Source organism: Bacillus rossius, chromosome 15 (genome assembly GCF_032445375.1).
Source record: "Bacillus rossius redtenbacheri isolate Brsri chromosome 15, Brsri_v3, whole genome shotgun sequence".
Classification (NCBI taxonomy): Eukaryota; Metazoa; Arthropoda; class Insecta; order Phasmatodea; family Bacillidae; genus Bacillus; species Bacillus rossius.
The window spans coordinates 16,794,731-16,815,926 of record NC_086342.1 but is presented as its reverse complement, the minus strand read 5'-3'; the positions used below and the strand labels follow the sequence as shown (position 1 = coordinate 16,815,926).

The 21,196-nt window shown below is 39.6% G+C and overlaps 1 protein-coding gene across 4 annotated transcripts in view; it reads right to left on the bottom strand.

Annotated features, from left to right (window-relative positions):
- Window positions 1-21,196, bottom strand: part of LOC134539323 (talin-1) — a 202,146-nt gene that overhangs the window by 45,710 nt on the left and 135,240 nt on the right. For all 4 annotated transcript variants that reach the window (XM_063381246.1, XM_063381247.1, XM_063381244.1 and 1 more), the window contains 9 exons: window positions 19,413-19,603; window positions 17,382-17,641; window positions 14,874-15,036; window positions 12,686-13,007; window positions 10,912-11,146; window positions 7,794-7,964; window positions 6,894-7,151; window positions 3,478-3,747; window positions 1,767-1,995 (listed from right to left, as the gene is read on the bottom strand). In XM_063381246.1, coding sequence (XP_063237316.1) covers window positions 1,767-1,995; window positions 3,478-3,747; window positions 6,894-7,151; window positions 7,794-7,964; window positions 10,912-11,146; window positions 12,686-13,007; window positions 14,874-15,036; window positions 17,382-17,641; window positions 19,413-19,603 — 2,099 coding nt within the window. The remainder of the gene's footprint in view (window positions 1-1,766; window positions 1,996-3,477; window positions 3,748-6,893; window positions 7,152-7,793; window positions 7,965-10,911; window positions 11,147-12,685; window positions 13,008-14,873; window positions 15,037-17,381; window positions 17,642-19,412; window positions 19,604-21,196) is intronic.

Here is a 21,196-nt window from a genome sequence, read left to right as displayed (position 1 = left end):
CCCCCCCCCAATCATTTTTCCCACCGCTACCACGGGAAATGAATTGCCGTTGCCGTGTCTATACACGGCACATACATGTGCGTGCCTTTGGCAAACAAGTAAATTTTTTACATGTACGTATGTTTATTATGCTGGAATTAACGCATAACATATTCGCTCAAATAAAAAAAAATACAGTGGGTTCTTTATAAATGTAGATAAGATTAGCTAGTAGGCCTAAAAACATCATGAAAAACGTAACATTTATAGGCTGCAATGAGCATTTTAAATCGCAAAATATATATATTTTATAGAAAAGTTTATTTTATTTCGTATTTTTCCATAAGCGTAATAGCTTTTCTCTTGCTTCCGCTCATGATGTACGAAATGCGTGTCCAAAAAGTAGCGAAGGTCTTCCAAAAACCGAAGCAAAATAAATCCAAGTAATGAAACAAAAAATCTAAATCCAGATGAAATTCGTTGCCAAGTCAAGAAAAAGAAATCCAAAGTAATCCAACCAAAATCCAAATCGTAGTCAGTTAAGAGTAGAAATAAGTCCGAGTAATTATAGCACGAGACGATGGAAAAACGTAAACTCACGAATGTATGAACGTAACGGAAATATTACGTGGCTTGTAAGTTCTGATACTGTATTTATTTCATAACTCAGCCGAAATACTGGTACGTATGAGATATAATCTTCACAAAATAAAATGAGCGGTGTCTTATAACTGTTTTATACGTATTTTATAATTTAAGAAGTATTACACAGTTGATGCATATTTTTTAACTAACCATTTATTTCTGGGGATTGTGAATAATTAATCATTGGTATCAAGACATCAAGATGAACGTAAACTTGAACATTTCACGGCAGCGAGAAAACTGGTGCGTATACCAATAAACTGGTATTAGAACTGGACAAAACTGGTACACGGGAGGTGGAGCTTATATTTTTTTCCGCTAAGCTCGCGTCTATTGGCTGGCTGCTGATGGAACGTCACGAGTCTGGGCGGAGCGTAGAGTGTTATACTGCGCATGCGCAGCTCAGGGAACAAAGAGAGCCAGCCGGCTTCGCCGCGCCATAACAACAGCTGACAGAATACAATGACCTTTCTCCGCATACGGCGCGCTATTGACGGTAAATTCCATCAATTTGCGGCTTTTCATTTTTTATTTTTTACTGTGTATGTTGCCCATATTTGTTATAAACACTGCAGGTTACGACTGTATTTTAATAAACTTTAACGTATTTCTTACACTTTTCATATTTTTTAACTTTTTTTTTTTTAATATTTTGCCTTATTTTTTACGGTTTCTGAAATCTGTACGTACGACCGAGGTGTACGTACGAACCGGGGGCTGTATGAGCGAGGTTTGACTGTAGTTTTATACTTCTGCGGAGCGTGCATTTCCTCGGAGCACTGTCCGTTTTCTACTCCAGTCTTAAGTGCTAATTTGCTCCACGTGTCAGCTTCTTTTCATCTTGTTTCAGTTGTCCCGAGTCAAACAAAAATGTAACATCTGACCTCTGTAAAGATCAAATTCATGTGTTCTCATGTTATAAATACAATTGTGATACGAAATTCGGACACCAAATTTAACCTAGAATCAATTTAAAATAATGCAGAGTTGATAAATACGCACACTGATTATTTCGACTACTGAAATAAGTAATTATATTTTTTCCAGAAAATTTTCCGAGTGGGAAATTTTTCTTGGAACGTTTCCTCCGCTTCAGTCCCGAGCCAGGAGGAACAGAAGACCTCTCGGTGAATCAAACTCACCGGCAACGAGCGTCTTGGTGTCTTCCACCAGCGCCTTGGCCGTCTTGAGGATGTTCTCCCGGTGGTCGGCGAACGACTCGTCCTCGTTCTCCGCGTGCAAGGTGCCAGCTGTGGCGAACATGATGGTGGTGTCCAGGTCCCCGATGATGCCCGACACGGTGCTGGCCGCGTTGATGCACGCCTGCGTTCCCCGGGACCCGGCCTGCAGTGCTGCCAGCACCTGGGACACCTGCGACGACAGGTTGTGAGCACACAGTGGCGTAGCCAGGATTTGTGTATGGGGGGGTGTTAAGAAGAATGGCCACCCCCGTATTAAAGCGGGGGGTCCGGGGGTCCTCCCCCGGGAAAATTTGGATTTTATGTTGTAAAATAGTGCTATTTTAAGCAGTTTTTGGTACTTAAATTTAAATATTTTAATGGTAAAAATTTTATTAAATTTAATATGAAATTTGTTTGAGTGATGAATAAGAAATAAATTAAAGATTTGGTGCTAAGGTGGGGGGGGGGGGGGGGGGGGCGGGTTTAACCCCTAAAACCCCCCTGGCTACGCCACTGCGAGCACAACACTCCTGCAACTTGCACATGTGATAATCTCTAAAAAATTCAAGATTCCCAACCAGCAAATCCCAGGGATAAAACACAAAAACACACCTCATCCCAATGTGTACCGCTACATATAATACTTGGCGTACTGGTTTAATGGTGGGGACCCACACGCCATGTTCAGTGTTTCATTTTCTCATCGTTAAGGGCTATTTCTGTAAAATTAACACTCTACCTTCCTTGCACCCTGTGCACTACTGTGCAGGGTTGCTGCAAGCTTGTAATTACAAAATTCCCCAATTTTCCAGGGTTTCCAGATCTGAATAGACAAGTTTCCCTGACCTTCCAGACACAAATAATCCTGCGGCCCACTTGGTGTGCTTTCTGAAGGAAAAGAGGTTGTATATGTCATTAAAAAATTTCAACAACTTAGCAAATTAACACTGTTTTAGATAGATACATGTATTTGTAAACAACTGCTATTGAGTCACCTAAAACTACTGAATGTAGGCTATCAAATTTTCATATAAAAATGTGGAAACAATTGTGATTACAGTAAAAATCCCGGGATTTCAAGAAAAGAAAAATCAACCAAAATTTTGTAATAGCAAAAGTTTTTGACATTTTTAGAGGTGCCTTAAACGTCTGCGAAAGCAGTACTTTCTGTTTAATTTTGCTATCACAAGAAAAAAATTACAGAAATATTTGGTGATTTCTGTGCCTTTTCCAGTTATTCCCTTATCATTTTAACTTCCTTGACTTTACTCCGTCTTCTATACCTACAGCAACACAGCCGTGGTAATAATAACAATCAGTGGTGTAGCCAGGATTTGCGTATGGGGGGGTGTTAAGAAGCATGGCCCCACGTATTAAAGCGGGGTCCTCCCCCGGGAAAATTTGGATTTTAAGGTGAAAAATAGTGCTATTTTAGCAGATTTAGGTACTTAAATTTAAATATTGTAATGGTAAAAATTTTATTAATTTTAATATGAAATTTGTTTGGGTGATGAATAAGAAATTAATTAAAGATTTGGTGCTAAAGGGGGGGGGGGGGATGTATGAACCCCTAAACACCACCCCCGCCCCCTGGCTACGCCCATGATAACAATAACAATAATGATGATGATGATGATGATGATGATGATGATGATGATGGTAAGAAGCTTGCCTTCTCGGACACGACGCGGGAGCTCTCGGAGACGTCCCTCTGGGCGTACGTGTCGCCCTGGGGCGCCATCTGGCAGGTGCCGCCCGACCTGACGAGGTCCAGGCAGGCCCGCCCCAGGTCCTGGACGCCGGCGCGGATCCTGGCCGACACGTCCGCGTTGGAGGTGGCGGCGGCCGCGCCGACGGCGTCGTGCGCCAGCTGGCCGTAGCCGTGGGACAGCTCCGCGCACAGCGGGCCCAGGCGGGCCGCGTCCGTGCCGGACTTGGTCACCTGCAGCACGTCGCAAATATACACATCGGACGACAAATACTGACCTTCCTGGTAAATACTACATCTCGCCTTCTACAGTGGAGTTACGTCACCTGCAGCACGTCGCAACGACACATCTCGAACGACGAATACTGACCTTCCTGGTAAATACTACATCTCGCCTTCTACAGTGGAGTTCCGTCACCTGCAGAACGTCGCAACGACACATCTCGGTCGACGAACACTGACCTTCCTGGTAAATACTGCATCTCGCCTTCTACAGTGGAGTTCCGTCACCTGCAGAACGTCGCAACGACACATCTCGGTCGACGAACACTGACCTTCCTGGTAAATACTGCATCTCGCCTTCTACAGTGGAGTTCCGTCACCTGCAGAACGTCGCAACGACACATCTCGGTCGACGAACACTGACCTTCCTGGTAAATACTACATCTCGCCTTCTACAGTGGAGTTCCGTCACCTGCAGCACGTCGCAACGACACATCTCGGTCGACGAACACTGACCTTCCTGGTAAATACTACATCTCGCCTTCTACAGTGGAGTTCCGTCACCTGCAGCACATCGCAACGATACATCTCGGTCGACTAACACTGACCTTCCTGGTAAATACTACATCTCGCCTTCTACAGTGGAGTTCCGTCACCTGCAGCACATCGCAACGACACATCTCGGTCGACGAACACTGACCTTCCTGGTAAATACTACATCTCGCCTTCTACAGTGGAGTTCCGTCACCTGCAGCACGTCGCAACGACACATCTCGGTTGACGAACACTGACCTTCCTGGTAAATACTACATCTCGCCTTCTACAGTGGAGTTCCGTCACCTGCAGCACGTCGCAACAACACATCTCGGTCGACGATACTGACCTTCCTGGTAAATACTACATCTCGCCTTCTACAGTGGAGTTCCGTCACCTGCAGCACGTCGCAACGACACATCTCGGTCGACGAACACTGACCTTCCTGGTAAATACTACATCTCGCCTTCCAGGGGCGCAACAACTAAATTTCCAAAGAGGATGGGGGGGGGGGGGGGCAATATACCTTTTATAAAGAAGCATCAATCCCCCCTTATTGAAGCGGGGGGTCCGGGGGTCCTCACCCCGGGAAAATTTGGTATTTCCAGTTGGAAAATGGTGCTATTTAAGCAGTTTTATTATCTAAAAATTGATTATACAGCACTTTCTTAGCCTCCGTTTGCCCCCACTTCAAGGTTTCAGAGGGGGGGGGGGGGGGGGAATACCCTTGCCACCCCCCCCCCCCCCAACTCTGTTGTTGCGCCCCTGTCGCCTTCTACAGTTGAGTTCTACTAACCCAAAACTAACTGGGGCCGAGACGTGTTCGGATTACCACATCTTAGGATCAGCTAAAATAGGTAATTGCTGTAATTCAACAGAATGTAATAAAATACATCTCAATAAGCATTTAGTTACCACATAACACAGCCTATAACAATTTTACAAGTACATACTAAATCACTAAAGCATGTTGATAACTGGGTCAATACCTCAAAAAAAAAAATTATAATATTTTAACCATAAACTCATCAAAGATTAGCCAGATTTTCGAATTATTGCGGTTCTGATTAGCGGGTCTCCACTGTATTAGACTGAGCTGTAAATTCAAATCACTCAAAATTACAAGCTGTTACTGCCCATTATACACCCATGAAACATTTTTTTTTACACTAAAACCATGCTAAGAATTAGTTAAAGGAACTTATAAATTTAGTTATAGGTCATTCTATTAGTGTTCTACTTTTTTTTTTTTTTTTTTTCAGTTCTCAATTCTCGTTAATAGGTTAACCTCCACGCTATTTCCAGTCACACCAAAGATACGTTATGTCCTAATAAATGGTGTGTTTATTTGTTTAATAAGATTTATCAGCACCCGACTTTACCATAATCCATAATATTTTGGTATTACCCTTATGAGTTAGCACTGGTTCAAATGGATGTTATATTCATCATATTATGGGAGTTATAGCAATTAATCTGTTTTTAAAAAACATTCCCCATTTCTACTCTTTTGGTTGGATATTGCCCATTAACGAACTCAAAATCTAACCAAAAAATATACATTGCATGCTCTTTACATAATTAGCTAGCAAAGACACATTTTTAATGTTTTTGTGCAGTATAGACACGGAGAATGAAATTAAACCAAACTGGAACTTTTTAGGTTTGAATTCAATTTCACCGGTTGCTTTGTGACATGATTTAATTTCTTTTAGAAAAAAAAAATTATATAATTTGACCTGGCCTTTTAAAATCACCAGAATTTTTTTAGCGATTTTAAAAGGTTAATAAAATAAGATAATTTTTTTCTGAAGGAATTTTAAACCTTTAAAACCAATAAATTTTCAGTTATTTATTTAATTTCGGTCTCCTTATCCATACTGCACAAAAATGTCAAAAATGCCAGCTAATTCAGCAAAAAAAAAATGTACTGTGTATATATTTAATTTTTGTTGAAGTTAGGCCGCTCAAAACATCTGCAGTTTAACAGTGTTGAACGAAAAAAAAAATTGGTTGTCTGTAAAGTCGGTTTACGGACGATAGTTTAACGTGACATCATAACAAAAAATTGATGAAATGATTGCATACTTTAATTAATAAAATTGAATCATTTTTATTGAATCATCACTATTTTGTACGGATACAAAGAAGGAGTGAAATGAAATCTACAATTTAATTGATAAATTTACTTTTATTTGCACTCATTAATTCAAATATGTTTATTACTTTAACGAAGAGATTATTTTAACTATAAATTTTATACATATTTGCTATTTAACTTCTTCCAATCTGTGTTATTCTTTTAAGGACAGGACGATGATAGGAAAAGTAGGAAACGAATGGGAGTGTTTCAAGTTTAATGTGCCTCGAAAAAGTCAAATCGATGGTTGTTCCAATCGAGTGGAAGAGAGATAGATCCGGCGCAAGCGTACAATGAGCGTAACGGGACACGGCGTAACGGGACACGGCGTAACGGGACACGGCGCAACGGGACACGGCGCAACGGGACAATTTGCGTAACGGGACACTTCTTCGTGCATGCAGTCGGCATTGATCTATTTATTAGACGTTGTCACGTCAAAAATGAAATGACCTGGAAAGGAGCGCGGAAGGGAAACACTCACCATCTCCTGGGCGACGCGGGCCACCTCCTTGGCCGCGCTCACCATCCTGGTCTGGTAGTCGACGAAGCTGTGCTCGCCGGCGACGGCAGCGGACGTGCGGTTGTCGGACAGACGCGCCATGGCGCGGGTGATGGCGTCCAGCACGCCCGTCACCACGCCCGCCTGCGTGGCCAGGTGCTCCAAGGTCTTGCCCAGGTCGTGGAGGGCGTCCCGCGTCGCGTCCCCCGCGTCGTCGATCTCCGGGTGGAAGCTCACGGCCTGGCGGACACACAGGCAACAATTCATAGTCAGAGGGCCTCACCTACTCGGTCACACACACACTGTGTGCAGAGCTTTAGGAGAAAAAAAAACACGCTATTTGAATGAAACTCTGTGAGATATCCGAGTGGGGTCTGTTTCTGAAAAGCATTTTAAGAAATGAACAAAAATACTTACAAGATTTATTTGATTTGGTCTGAACTGTTAAGACACTCTTATTATTAATTATTAAATTGTAAAAGTGCATCATCATGTATCAGTCAAAATGATACTTTTTTTTAGATAAATTAGTATAATAGAACATTTAAATGTCATATCTGTTCAGTAACATGCTATTTAAAAAAAATTAATAATAAAATAAACAATAACACAGAAATCTCCTGTTTTAAAAAATAAAATAGCCTGAAATCAAACCATAAAATCTTGCCTCTAATCACTGCTATGGCATTATGTCCTAAAAAAATGATTTTAATCAATCTTCCCAACTGCAAGAATCACTGAAAGAACGCTTCTAGACTTCTAACACGTTACTGTTTATTTCCTGACCCCGTCCTTCATTTTGGATTGGTTGCTTTTTCGTGACCTTCGTCGCTTCCGTTAATTGTAGACAACCCTGATAGTAATGATTAGTAAACTGCAGACCTTGGGATTTCCACCGCCCTCCTTGGCGGTGTAGACCAACTGCAGGGCACACTCCGCGACTGTCTTCGTCTGGTCCAACAGTACCATCTGCTGCTTCGAGTGCACCATGTTGCACGCTGCTCCGATGGTCCCGTTCACCAGCGGCTCGAAATACTGGATCAACTGACTGACCTAGAAAACACACACACACCAGTAATTACAGCTAGATGCACAGTCGATGAGTCAGTGAACAGGTTATTACTAACAAAAAATTGGTTGCCTGTAAAGTCGGTTTACGGACGATAGTTTAACGTGACGTCATAACAAAACATTGATGAAATGATTGCATACTTTTATGTATAAAATTGAATCATTTTTATTGAATTATAACTATTTTGTATGGATACAAAGGAGTGAAATGAAATCTACAATTTAATTGATAAATTTACTTTTATTTGCACTCATTAATTCAAATATGTTTATTACTTTAACGAAGAGATTATTTTAACTATAACTTTTATACATGTTTGCTATTTAACTTCTTCCAATCTGTGCTATTCTATTAAGGATAGGACGATGATAGGAAAAGTAGTACTTAAACGAATGGGAGTGTTTCAAGTTTAATGTGCCTCGAAAAAGTCAAATCGATGGTTGTTCCAATCGAGTGGAAGAGAGATAGATGCGGCGCAAGCGTTCAATGAGCGTTACAGGACAACGTGCGTAACGGGACAATGTGCATAACGGGACACTTTTTCGTGCGTGCAGCCGGCGTTCATCGATTTATTAGACGTTGTCACGTCAAAAAAAGTGTGTGCGTGGAGTCCATGCGCAACGGGAGTGGAACTTCTTGCTTAGTACGTAGGGATAAAGATAGATTATGTATTTACATATGCAATCACACATTTCACATAAAAAATGAATGATATTTAAAGTTAATTGCACAAATAAATAACTTATTTCCACACGAATAAATAAATTGTAGATCTTAACTATTCCCCTAATGTGATCGGAATTTTTGTAACTCTTGCAAAGAATTTTCACTTAAACAAAAAAAAAAAGCTCATATCAATATTAATTTGTTATTTGACTCACAGACAAAATTTTCATTTCAAAATACAGTACACTCCCTATTTAACGCGGTTGTCGGGGGACATAACTTTTACCCGCGTTGTTGCATAACTGCAATGTTTCGATGTGACCAAGGTCAAAAGGCATAAAACACCGCCTGTGTTCTAATAGGTCGGCAAGCACGCACAGTATAGACAGCCCGCCTTTGTGCGGACTTTGCATCCGCAGTTTTCACTAAACGCGGGTTGAAAAAATAAAAATAATAAATTTTAAAGATAAATATTAAATGTTGAATTGTTTTTATTTTTCCGCGTGCCGCGCACAGTTTGTAGCATGGCCTACGAGCGCGCCACACGCCGCCATACACACGTGTGGCACACAAGCTGCTGCCAGTCTAGTGGTGTCAGCCACAGTATCTGCTTCGTCAGTGTCCGTAACAAAGTAAGTGCAGTGTGTGCGGTTACACACGATTCTGTGGTCAAAGTCTTCTAAAAATAAAGGCCGTAGTGATACCTCAAACCGAATATGAATCGCAAAGTACCGAGTTTGATTGACAAAATAAAAATTCTAGATTTACTTACAGATGGCTTGTCTTTTGCAGAAGCAGGCCACAGATACAGGAAAAAACGATTCTAGCATTCGTACAATAAAAAATAAAGAATCCTCTATCGTGTCAAGTGGTTAAACTTTATTATCCATGCTTACAGTAAATTATAAACGGTCACATGCGGGAAACAAAAATTGCGCCAATTTAATTTTAGCGCAATCAGTGACGCCGTATTAAAAACCGTGTTAAACTTTGTCTTTACTTATTTCACCAAACGCTGTGTCGAGTTGCTGAGTGTGTGTGGCTCGGATCGGCAAGTGTTATATTCCCCAGCCTCTGGTTAAAGGTCGGGAGACCGCTACACATAAACATTTCCTACACATAAACATTTCCGGGACTTGTTTACTACCTCACCGCAAAAGTGGTACAGTATGGTTCACGTAAGTATTGGACCACTGGGAATTCCTGGGCAAAGATTAAAAATACGCTAGCTGATTTACTTTACTATTTAATGTTAAAACATAATACCAAATTAAAAAGATGAACGGTATAATACAATGAATTACCCAATAATATTACGTCTGTAGGGTTAAGTTGTAACAAAACATTTATATACAGATGTCCAGTAAAGTACCAATTAAGATTCTGGAGTGGAATTTTAAACACCGGACTACCTGAATTTGCCTTGTACGCAGGGACGCTGCTCAGTCAAGTGACTCATGCTCTGCCTGTGTGCTGCATGAACACATTCCCTCCCCCACTCCCCCTCGTCATGTTTCTGCCCGCTCTAATATCTACCTCTCTCCTCCCAGCGCTTGCCGACAACCAAGCCTATCCAACATCAATCCCCAGCCGAGTCACGCTGGATAATGTCGCTGGACGGTGGGCTTTATCAGGTCCCCTGTCCGATGCTTCATTTTTGAGATAAAGCGACGTTAAGAACTAGTCTTTCAGAAAATATCACCGGGCTGGATTGGACCATAATTTGAAAACCCTACAAGATAGAGGAATAATGTACGGAGATATCTTGTTTAGAATTTCACTGCGGACATTTTCTACGCCTAGGCTTTTTTCTGCCCGATGCTTAGTTTGTTAGTTACAACGCAAAATTATCCTAATCGGCTGTCAACCATTTATTCCATTATTATTATTCATTTCTGACTGGCGGACATGGTTTGACCCGCGTCTCATCCCGATCGTAACATGTAAAGATTAAACGTTTCAAATGAATACAGTAGTAAACACTATATATACATTATGAATGGCATTTTATACTAATAGTAATAAGCTGAAAGAGAGCATTTACTTAGAAACTTAGCTAAAATCCCATGTATGAATGTTGGAAATTAGCAATAAATAACATCTTAAGAGTAAATTAAAAAAAAATCTACAGTAAGATGGACCCTAGTAACGACAAGAAAATAACCAACTGAATATACGAGACGGAGCCTCAAAGATAAATCTTACAATGGTTTCACTGCGTTAAAATACCAAAAAACACAAGATTGACAGAGTGCGACTTACGGCATGGCCCAGGTTCTCGGCCTCGTACTTGCCGGCGTGGCGAACCGGCTCGACCTTCTCCAGGATCTCGTTGGCCGAGCTCTCCATCTGGTCGGTGAAGCCCTGCAGCGTGTTGTCGCGCCGCTGGGGCAGGCTCTGAGACACGGCGGCCAGCGACGCCTGGTCCAGCTCGCGTATCTTCGCGCTCAGCTTCTCTATCGCCTCGTCGCACTCCTTCTGCCCCGGCGCCTTGTCCCTGGGGAGCGGTAGGACGACATCGTGAGCACCGATTTGTCGGGTATAAACACTACTGTGCAAATACAGTAGAACCCCTGTCATACACTTTTCAACGGAGGGCACAAAAATGGTGTATGATGCGGGGAAGTGTATGAAAAGGGAATGGCAATAATAAAAATTTTTTCCAATCTAGCATACCATCACAATGTCAGACTAAACATAAATACATATGTGTAAATAATTGCATTATATTAATGAAAGAAATGTAAAATACAATCCATAATCAAGTAAAGCTGACATGAGAAACAATGGCCTTACAAAATGTTATGAAGTCCTATCTTGGAGGGGGGGAAAGTCACCAAGCCTAAATTAGAAATTTTAAAAATTAGGCTATTGTAGAAAAAATCAGAAATTTTTGCTTGTTTGTTTCATTTTACAAACAACTTTATGCAACAGAACCATTTTCAATAAAATTTTAACTTGAGAAACGTAAAATACAAAACAATCCGATCATAAGAAAACAATAACAAACGGGTATATTCAGTTCAAAGATTAATGAATGTACAAAATATGAGATCCGTGCCTTGGTAAAGCGCGTGCACCAATTTCATAATCATTGCTAGTTTGCGCCACTAGTCTCGCTTGGTGCTGGCCATAGATGCTACTAGCGAGTGCACAGTCTTCCTGATACTATCCATATCTATGGTGCGATAAAGTTATTTTCTAACGTTTGCAAAGGTAAACAACGAACGTTTTTTCAAAATAAAAGCATTAAAACGAAGTTTATGAGGAATATAAAAAAAACACTTGTGAATTTTAGGACTTTTCCGCTTTGTAAAAACGTATGAAACGGGAAATTAATGATTTTATAAGTGTATGTTCCAGGAAAGTAAACCATTGTAAATATCGTACTTTCGGCGGGACCAAAATTAATCGGCGTATGACACGGAAAAATGTATGAAACGGGAACGTATCATCGAGGTTCCACTGTACTACTTTTCTGATGCGAAGCCAATATCAATTCGAAAGTTTAAAATATTCACAAAGTTGAATCTAATCACTAAATATTGTACTTAGAGAAGCTGTAATACACTTACTTCATAAACACAAATCATGCAAGCCATTTAAATACGAGTTAATTTCAAGCAGCTCAGCCACACAATACAATTAACTGCCTTATATTTAGAACCAAACATTAAAATAATCGGCAGGACGCACTACTCGGTAGGAGACGAGTAACAGGCGATTTGCCTAACGGCGGTTTGCCTAAACATGAATTCGTTACGGCGATTTGCCTAAAGTCATTTCGCCTAAAGGCGTTTTGCCTAACGGCATTTTGCTAACGGCGATTTGCCTAACGGCATTTTGCCTAACCTAACCAAACCTAACCTAACCTAACTTAACCTAACCGCGTTTTGCCTGACGACGATTTGCCTCACGGCGATTTGCCTAAAGGCATTTTGCCTAACTGCGTTTTGCCTAACAGCATTTTGCCTAAAATTAGGCAAAACATCTTTAGGCAAAACAACACATACCCTAGGGGACACACGGAACGCACCTGATCGAGGAGACGAGCTTCTTGATGGAGTCGGACACGCACTTGCTGTGGTTGGCCAGCAGCTGCCAGGTGGGGGGGTCGCGCGGGCTCACGGCCAGCGACTTGGCCGCGCCCACCATGGCGCAGGAGCCGTCCACGATGGACCGGCCCGAGGACGTGATGGGCTCCTGGGCGGCGCGCGCCGCCAGGCTGATCCGCGCCGGCTGGCTGGCGAACTCGGGCGACCGCGCGAACGTGCACAGGGAGTCGACCGCCTCGAGCAGCGGCCGAGTGGCGGCTGCGCAGCTGTCGCGGTTCGCGTCGCTGTAGTCCTGGTCGAGCGCTGCGCACAGACAAGTGCCCTGGCACGTCAGCGTCGCCAGACGCGTGCTCTCGCAAAATATACGTGTTTCCTTGTAGCTGATGAATAGGGACACCTGTATTCCGCGAACACATTTTGTGTCAAGGTATTCCACAAAAACACTGTAGCTTTTCTCCTGTGGTTATTATTGTCCGAGGTCATTGAGAGGTGTCGTCCCGCTCTTGACGGGGGCCGATGAGAATGTGGTCACCGTACTGCTGCACCCTCACAATTTGCCTGGCACGTCAGCGTCACCAGATTGCACACGCAAAATATACGTATACACATGTTTTCTTGTGGCTGATGAATAGGGACACCTGTATTTCGCGAATGCATTTCGTGTCAAGGTATCTCACAAAAATACTGTAACTTTTCTCCTGTGGCTATCGGCCGAGGTCGGTGAGAGGTGTCGTCCCGCTCTTGACGGGGGCCCGATGAGAATGTGGTCACCGTAACTGCTGCACCCTCACAATATTTGCCACGAGTCTTAGAAAAAGCTACAGCGGTTTTGTGAAATACCTCGACACGAAATGAAATCGCGAAATACAGGTGTCCCTACCGATGAGATACAATTGCACCAGTTTTCTTTGTGTGGACACCGGACTCGATATTAAAATTACGCACGTACGAACTCTATGAACGTATGTTTTTTTCTTTGTCAGGGTGTCCCACGAAGCCCACAAACAAAATTCTTTGACTTTCACCTGACTTCCACGCTGTCATTGCCATAGACACAACGTGCTAATGGATGTTTCAATGTTGTGTCAAACCGTTTACACTACGACAATTGTCCTTTCCACACTCTGAAAAACATAATATTTAAGACGGAGCACAAGAACTACACTAGAATCCCATCACTGGCATTTTATTTTTTACTGATGGGTGATTTAGATAAAAACAGATACCAGTGAGTTACCAGTATATTTCTTTAACATATCTGATAACAGATACAATACTGAATGAATACATTTTGTAAATAATAACTTCAGAAATTCAATATTTGTAACAAGTTAGAACCTTAATAATATTCTTTACTTAAGGTATTTTTGGTGGATGACAAAAAATATTTTACAGCATAAAATTTGTGCATAGTACAATACACACTATGACTTTGACTAATTAACAATCATAACATTCAAGTATAGCCTTAAATAACAAAAACATTGGAGTAAAGATGCCTACGGAAGTATAAGAAGGTAAATGGAAAAGATGGATGACAACTGAATGGATAAAAATTTGTCTTCTTTCGTGTGTAACAGTTTTTTTAGTATAGGTTGGAAAATATTACTTCGAAAATCTAGAAATTTGAGAATATAGACCAGTACCGATACTAAAATGATTAAATCGGTACATCACTAGTTTTTTAGATGCTGTACACAAAAGATGCAATTAAGAAATATAAATCTTTAGAAATTTTTGAATTGTGAGCTTTGTGTAGACTCTTTCCATGACATTTGATGTTCCAGGTTGCTTCAGCCAAACCATTCTCTTAAAGCATTATATGTTTGATAAAACACATTTATATATTTTCTGAAGTGAAAATTCTTTGCTGAGAAGGCTATAATTTTCAAGAGTTGCAAGAGGGAAATGGTTAGTTAGGTACATGGTGAAAAAACCAGTAGAGGATGAGACGGCAGGGGAGAGGTAGAAATGATGCAGCAAATTTGCACACTTGCATAGTTGCACATTTACATACCTGCATACTTGCACACTTTTGTATTCGCCAAAGAGAATTAATTATGTTTCCTATACATAATAATATAATAAGCAAGAAGTTTCACTTTTGTCATGAGTGAACTCTACACAAACATATTTGTTTCTTTCAATTATTCCTATTACATACTCTACCTTTGATCTCCTTCACCAGATTGGCAGTGGAGTTGGCAACATCCTTTGCAGACTGAACGAAATGCCTCTTGGCTACAGGATTGGTAGTTTTGGAAGATGCAACACGGCAAGCATTGCAAAGGGAACTGGTGTGCTTGGCTATCACAGTGGCTGCAGATAGCACCTACAACACAAACACATTTATTATAAAACTACACATTTTTAACAAAGACTATCATAGAAGAAGTGTACATTGCTAAACAGCTAGCAAAAATTTTTTGACTCATATATAACACCATGAGCATACACAGAATTTTTCTTCAGGAGGAATAAAACCTCTTTTGTCTGCTGTTTGCTTTCACATTCTTTCCTTTTGATGGTGGGGAATGATAAGATTTTTTTTACGATTTCTTAGAATTTTGGGAGGTGATAACCTCTTCCCACATTTGTAAACCCCCCGCCACATTCAATTGAATTGGCCATTTAACCTTATGGTAAATAATTGCTCTCAGCAAAATAATAGGATAAACTTAAAACTATGTGAACAATGATTGATATCAAAAATAAAATTTGTAAAACAATAAGGGAAAGGTTGGAGACAAAACTATTTTGGGCTTTCATTCAATGTTTATAATGGTAAAATTTAAATAAAAAAAAAATTATGAAGTTAAAATTTGTTTATATTGAATTAATGTTATGTATATATGCATACATTTTTCTAAGTTCTACATTAATTTAATTGCTATTTTATCATCTCTATTATATTAGGGTGTTTACAAATACCTGGTGAACCAAATTCATGACTTTTAGAGGACCTTTTAATAAAATTTTCTTACTTCATTTTGATATCACAGGGTCATTTTAAATATAATAAGCAAAATTAAACATTATACAAAATAAATCTACTATTCATAGAAACTGACTGATATTCATGTTAAAAAACTAAACACATTCTTACAGATGATTTTCATATGCTTTAGAAAGAAAGTCTCTTATTATTTATATTTGATGTACTACCATTCCCTGCAGTGCGGTGTCAAAAAAACAAAAATGCAAATAAGGAAATGAGTCCTGGAAAATAAAAAATTATGACTTTCAGCACCATTACTATTTATTTTGCTACATTTTTGTGATTTTTGTGACTTTTGTGAGCATTAGACACCCGGGTTACATACAGATATATTCAGTAACATGTAAGTACACTATCCCACAAATCCAGACCCCGTTCATCCAGACATCCCATTAATAAAAATCGGATTTTTAAGAAAAAAGAATTCACAGATTTTTTATGTCCAGTTGACTATGATGAGAAAGTGCAGACAAAGATATCGGTAGGCACATCCTGTTTTCCCGGAACCAACTTTACTCCCTACAGCAATTTTAGAAAGTCGTATTCATTTTATTTTTACTTTGTTTATCTTTTTCATCAGTTTGTAGGTTGAAAACTTAAGTCTATACATATAAAAAATTATTAAAAGTAAAAGTTGCATCTATGAAAGAATAAATGATTTTTACAGTTTTACTCATCTAAAACTTGTATTACATGCATTTTAAGGCAAATTCAGTTGGTAATTATCCCATATCAAATATCCAAGTTTATCCTGGATTGATCCTGGTTTCATTTAATACGTAGAAAGATCCTGGTACATAACAAAAACTCAAATATCACAATTCGGACAAATTAGTTCACAGGTCTTGTGGACTTAGTTTAAATTGTAAATTTTAAGATCACAATTTATTGTTATAACATCACTGTTTTTTTGGGTGAAGGATATTTCGATGTGCTTATTTACAACAGCAAGCATCATGTACCACAGGATCATGCCATCAGGATCACAATTTATTGTTATACCATAATGTTTTGCTGCCTGAAGGATATTTCGAAGTGCTTAGTTACAACAGCAAGCATCACGTACCACAGGATCATGCCATCAGGATCACAATTTAATATTATACCTTAATGTTTTGTTGGGTGAAGGATATTTCGAAGTGCTTAGTTACAACAGCAAGCATCACGTACCACAGGATCATGCCATCAGGATCACAATTTAATATTATACCTTAATGTTTTGTTGGGTGAAGGATATTTCGAAGTGCTTAGTTACAACAGCAAGCATCATGTACCACAGGATCATGCCATCAGGATCACAATTTATTGTTATACCATAATGTTTTGTTGGGTGAAGAATATTTTGAAGTGCTTAGTTACAACAGCAAGCATCATGTACCACAGGATCATGCCATCAGGATCACAATTTATTGTTATACCATAATGTTTTGTTGGGTGAAGGATATTTCGATGTGCTTATTTACAACAGCAAGCATCATGTAACACAGGATCATGCCATCAGGATCACAATTTATTGTTATATCATCAATGTTTTGTTGGCTGAAGGATATTTCGAAGTGCTTAGTTACAACAGCAAGCATCACGTTCCACAGGATCATGCCGTCAGGATCAAGGAATAAACTCCAGTTTAATCCGGACAGAGTCCGGATCAGCGGGACTCTGCGGCCGGGACGGCTCACCTGCTGCTGGTTGGTGGCGGGGTTGGTGAGGTGCTGGCAGGCCGTCTGGATGGACTGGGCGGCGCGGGCGAACTGCGTCTGGTCCACCAGCCCCGGGCGGCCAGCCACGCTCGACGGGTCCGACACACCCACCAGGTAGGCCGCCTGGGCCGCCGCCTCCACCAGCCCGCAGATGCTGCTCGACACGTTCTTCACCGCGCCGCCGAATTGCTCGTGCTCCGACTTCTTGGCGTGGTTCGCAATGCCCGTCATCCCGTCGCCTGCCCACACGCAACCCGCCCCGTGTTCACGCTTCCGTGTCCATGCACACACGTGGTCTGAACGTTCTGAACAGTCCAGCACCGAGACATAGGCTACGCCCCTCGAAGTAACGACACCAATAAATTGCGGCATGATTTGAAATAGAACAATCATAGATTCCAATGGGGACGCACCACATCGCCGAAATACCACAACGCCGAACGTACAATAACGCCGAATACCATAATGCCGAATGTCAAAATTGACCACAACGCCGACAGCTAGAAAACTGCTGTGTACCACAACGCCGAATTACCACAACGCCGAAATACATTAACGTCGAAAAATGTCACTGCAGGACTGCCACAAAGGTTATGTTAGGTAAGGTTAGCACACAAATTCATTCAGTTGTTTTTCATTTTGCTCCTGTGGCCCCCCCTTCCCCACGAAATCATTTTTCGGCATTGTGGTACACAGCAGTTTTCTAGCTGTCGGCTAATGGTCAATTTTGACATTCGGCATTATTGTACGTTCGGCGTTGTGGTAACGACCCAATTCCAATGTTATGCCCAATCCCTAATATGTACACAATGCAGTCCGTGAAATTTTTAATTTTAACTTCAGGCTGTTTAGTCTCAGTACATCACTCAACATTTATTTAAATGTACTTCAAATGCATTATTATATTAGTACTGTAAATTGATTTCAAAGAGAGAATAGTAGTGTCTTGATAAAAATGTTTGCCAGCAAATTATTTTGACTAACAGACTCGCTTATGAAAAAAAAAGTATTTAATTAGGGCTGTTTTCATTTGCACTCTTTTTTTCCTTATAAGAATTAGGCGGTTACTTTGAAAGGCGGGTGTATAATGAAATATCTTTAATGTGGCATGTTCAAAGCATGGCCTTGCCAGAGTATCATACATCAATGTACACTCAAACCTTAACAATACATACATGAAGGGACAATAATTTTGTCAATGTCATAATGAAGTTTGTAGTAAAAAAAATTATTACAATAATTTAATAAAAATTTTAGTAAATTTTTAAAATCAAATCCAAATAAGTTAAAATGAACTCAAATTTATTTATACTCCACAGAAAATAATTGTTTTAAGGATTGTAAAAACCCATTTTAGAATGGCTACACATGTGGCTAAAAAAATTATGAACTGTACTACTGTACTAATTTAAAAAAAAATTTAAAACAGAATAACAAAGCAAAAGTTTATAAACTACAAAGCAATGACCTCAGAAATATTTTAGTTGAATCTTCATATTATTTTTTTTAATTATTATGGGATATTTGTATTAACGTACACTTTACTACATTTAACTTTCAAACAAAAACAGCTATGTATTAGATAATGACCATCCTTTGGTATCAAACAAATTACCTAGCTTCACAGCTCCTATGTAGTTTGTTCGGTAACTTAATATTGTGTATATCTTGACATTTGTTGTTGTTTGAGCTTGGACATATCTAAGTATATTTGGGCTATTTTTCTTGCTGTGTGTGCTGCGTTGCGGAAGACTTTCTCAGAGCTGTGCTCCAGACACCGAAGAAAACAAAAGACAGTCTACTCAAGATGGTCGCCTAAGCACAAGTCGGTGCTAGGCGCTGCTTCAATTTTATCGATTAATTTTGTTGGAAGTTTTCGTTCCCATTGTCACGGAACATAGTTTCTAGGGACTATGAAAATACTTTGTATTAACAGTATTCACTGCAGTAAATTTATTATGGTTGAATTAAAGAAATTTACTCAAATTGATGATGCTCTACTGGACTCACCGAGGCTCTTCGATTTCTCCATGACCGTGTCCAAGCACTCGAAATACGTTGAGTCGTTGACCGGCTCGTTGGGGTTGTCCAGCATGGGCCGCATCGACTGGATCTGGCGTATGGCGTTGTCGCACTCCTTCTGGCCCGGGGCAGCCGACGTGCACACGTCCACCAGGTAGTTGATGCTGTCCGTCACGGCTCTGGAAACACACACACCCGCCCGTGTAGCAGGTCACGAAACAGCCCTCGGGTGTGTATAAAGTGTAAATCAACACTTTTTTTGTGAATTGTGGCCACAACAAAGTTAAATGATTAGGAAATCAGTGATACCAAATTATTTATGAAGATTTTTTTTTTTTTGCAATAACATCTATACTGGGCTTCTGCGATACCTGTTTTTCTTTATTGAATTGAATATCAAATTATTCACTAGTATGAAATGTTTTTCGTATTGAAACTATAAATACAGTAAAAAAATTTCAATACTTCAGAGTCCATGAAAAATGTATGCAAAATACAGTAAAATGAAAGGGCAATTTTTATGGAACCATAATACAGTATGTAAAATGGAAATAAAGGCACTGCAATTTTGTTTTGTTTGTTTGTTGATAAAACTGATTATATACATAAAAAAATTATTTTTGATAATAATCACAGATTATATATTGCATATAAAAATCTAAATCATGTATGTGCTATTTTGCATATAACAAATCACAATTTCTCAATACATCTTATTGGCTTCATGAATGCTACACTATTTTTAATTAATTATTTTGTAAATGGATCCCATTTGCAATATCTGTTGGTAACGAACAATCAAAAAATTATTAGATTTGAAATGTTGAAACAAATATAAAATTATTCCTGAATATCAAATATATTTTAATACTTGTATACCCCCAGGTCTCAAGGATCAAAAATTAAAATAACTCTCAAGAAATAAAAAAATAAAATTAATAGTGTGTTGAAATGTACAAACCATTAAAAGTTCTATAAGTATTACATAATTTTACTTACATAATTTCATTTTAAAAGGTAACTATCTTTAGGAGTGGTAATACACATGGTTTGAAGAAAAACACAAACTGATTATTCTAAACAATTTTGGACTGTGGGTGTTCAAATAACTGATTTTTCGGATAACAAACAATTTATGAAAAAAATTTGTACAAATGTCACAGGAACAATCCATATGAAACAAAGAAACACTGAATTTGCATCACATGTCTTACAAATAAATGTCTTACATAATAGTAATAGAACATCAAAAAAAGCATATGTACTTTTGCTTTAGGGCTATGTTTTTGCCACTAAATCTCCCACTAGCACCAGCTAGTGGAACTAAGTGACACTGAAATATTAATTTGCTAACTAGAATGCTTTCGGTTAACTGATCTTTCAGTTGATTGGTATTCGGATGCTTGATGCTGTACTGCAATCCTAATTAACTTCAGAGTTGTCAATGTTGACTTTTTTAAATTTACTACACTACCCCCAATGTTTTCCTTGCAATCTTGTTTCCTCAAATCTGAAATCTTTCAAACACAACAGAATAGGAGATTCAACCGAACCATAAAACTATGGATCCCACTTAGGAATAATCAGTGGCGTAGCCAGGATTTGTGTATGGGGGGTGTTAAGAAGCATCCCCCCCCCCCCCGCCCACGTATTACAGTTTGGGGTCGGGGGGTCCTCCCCCTGGAAAATTTGGATTTTAAGGTGTAAAATAGTACTATTTTAGCAGTTTTCGGTACTTAAATTTAAATATTGTAATGGTAAACAATTTATTA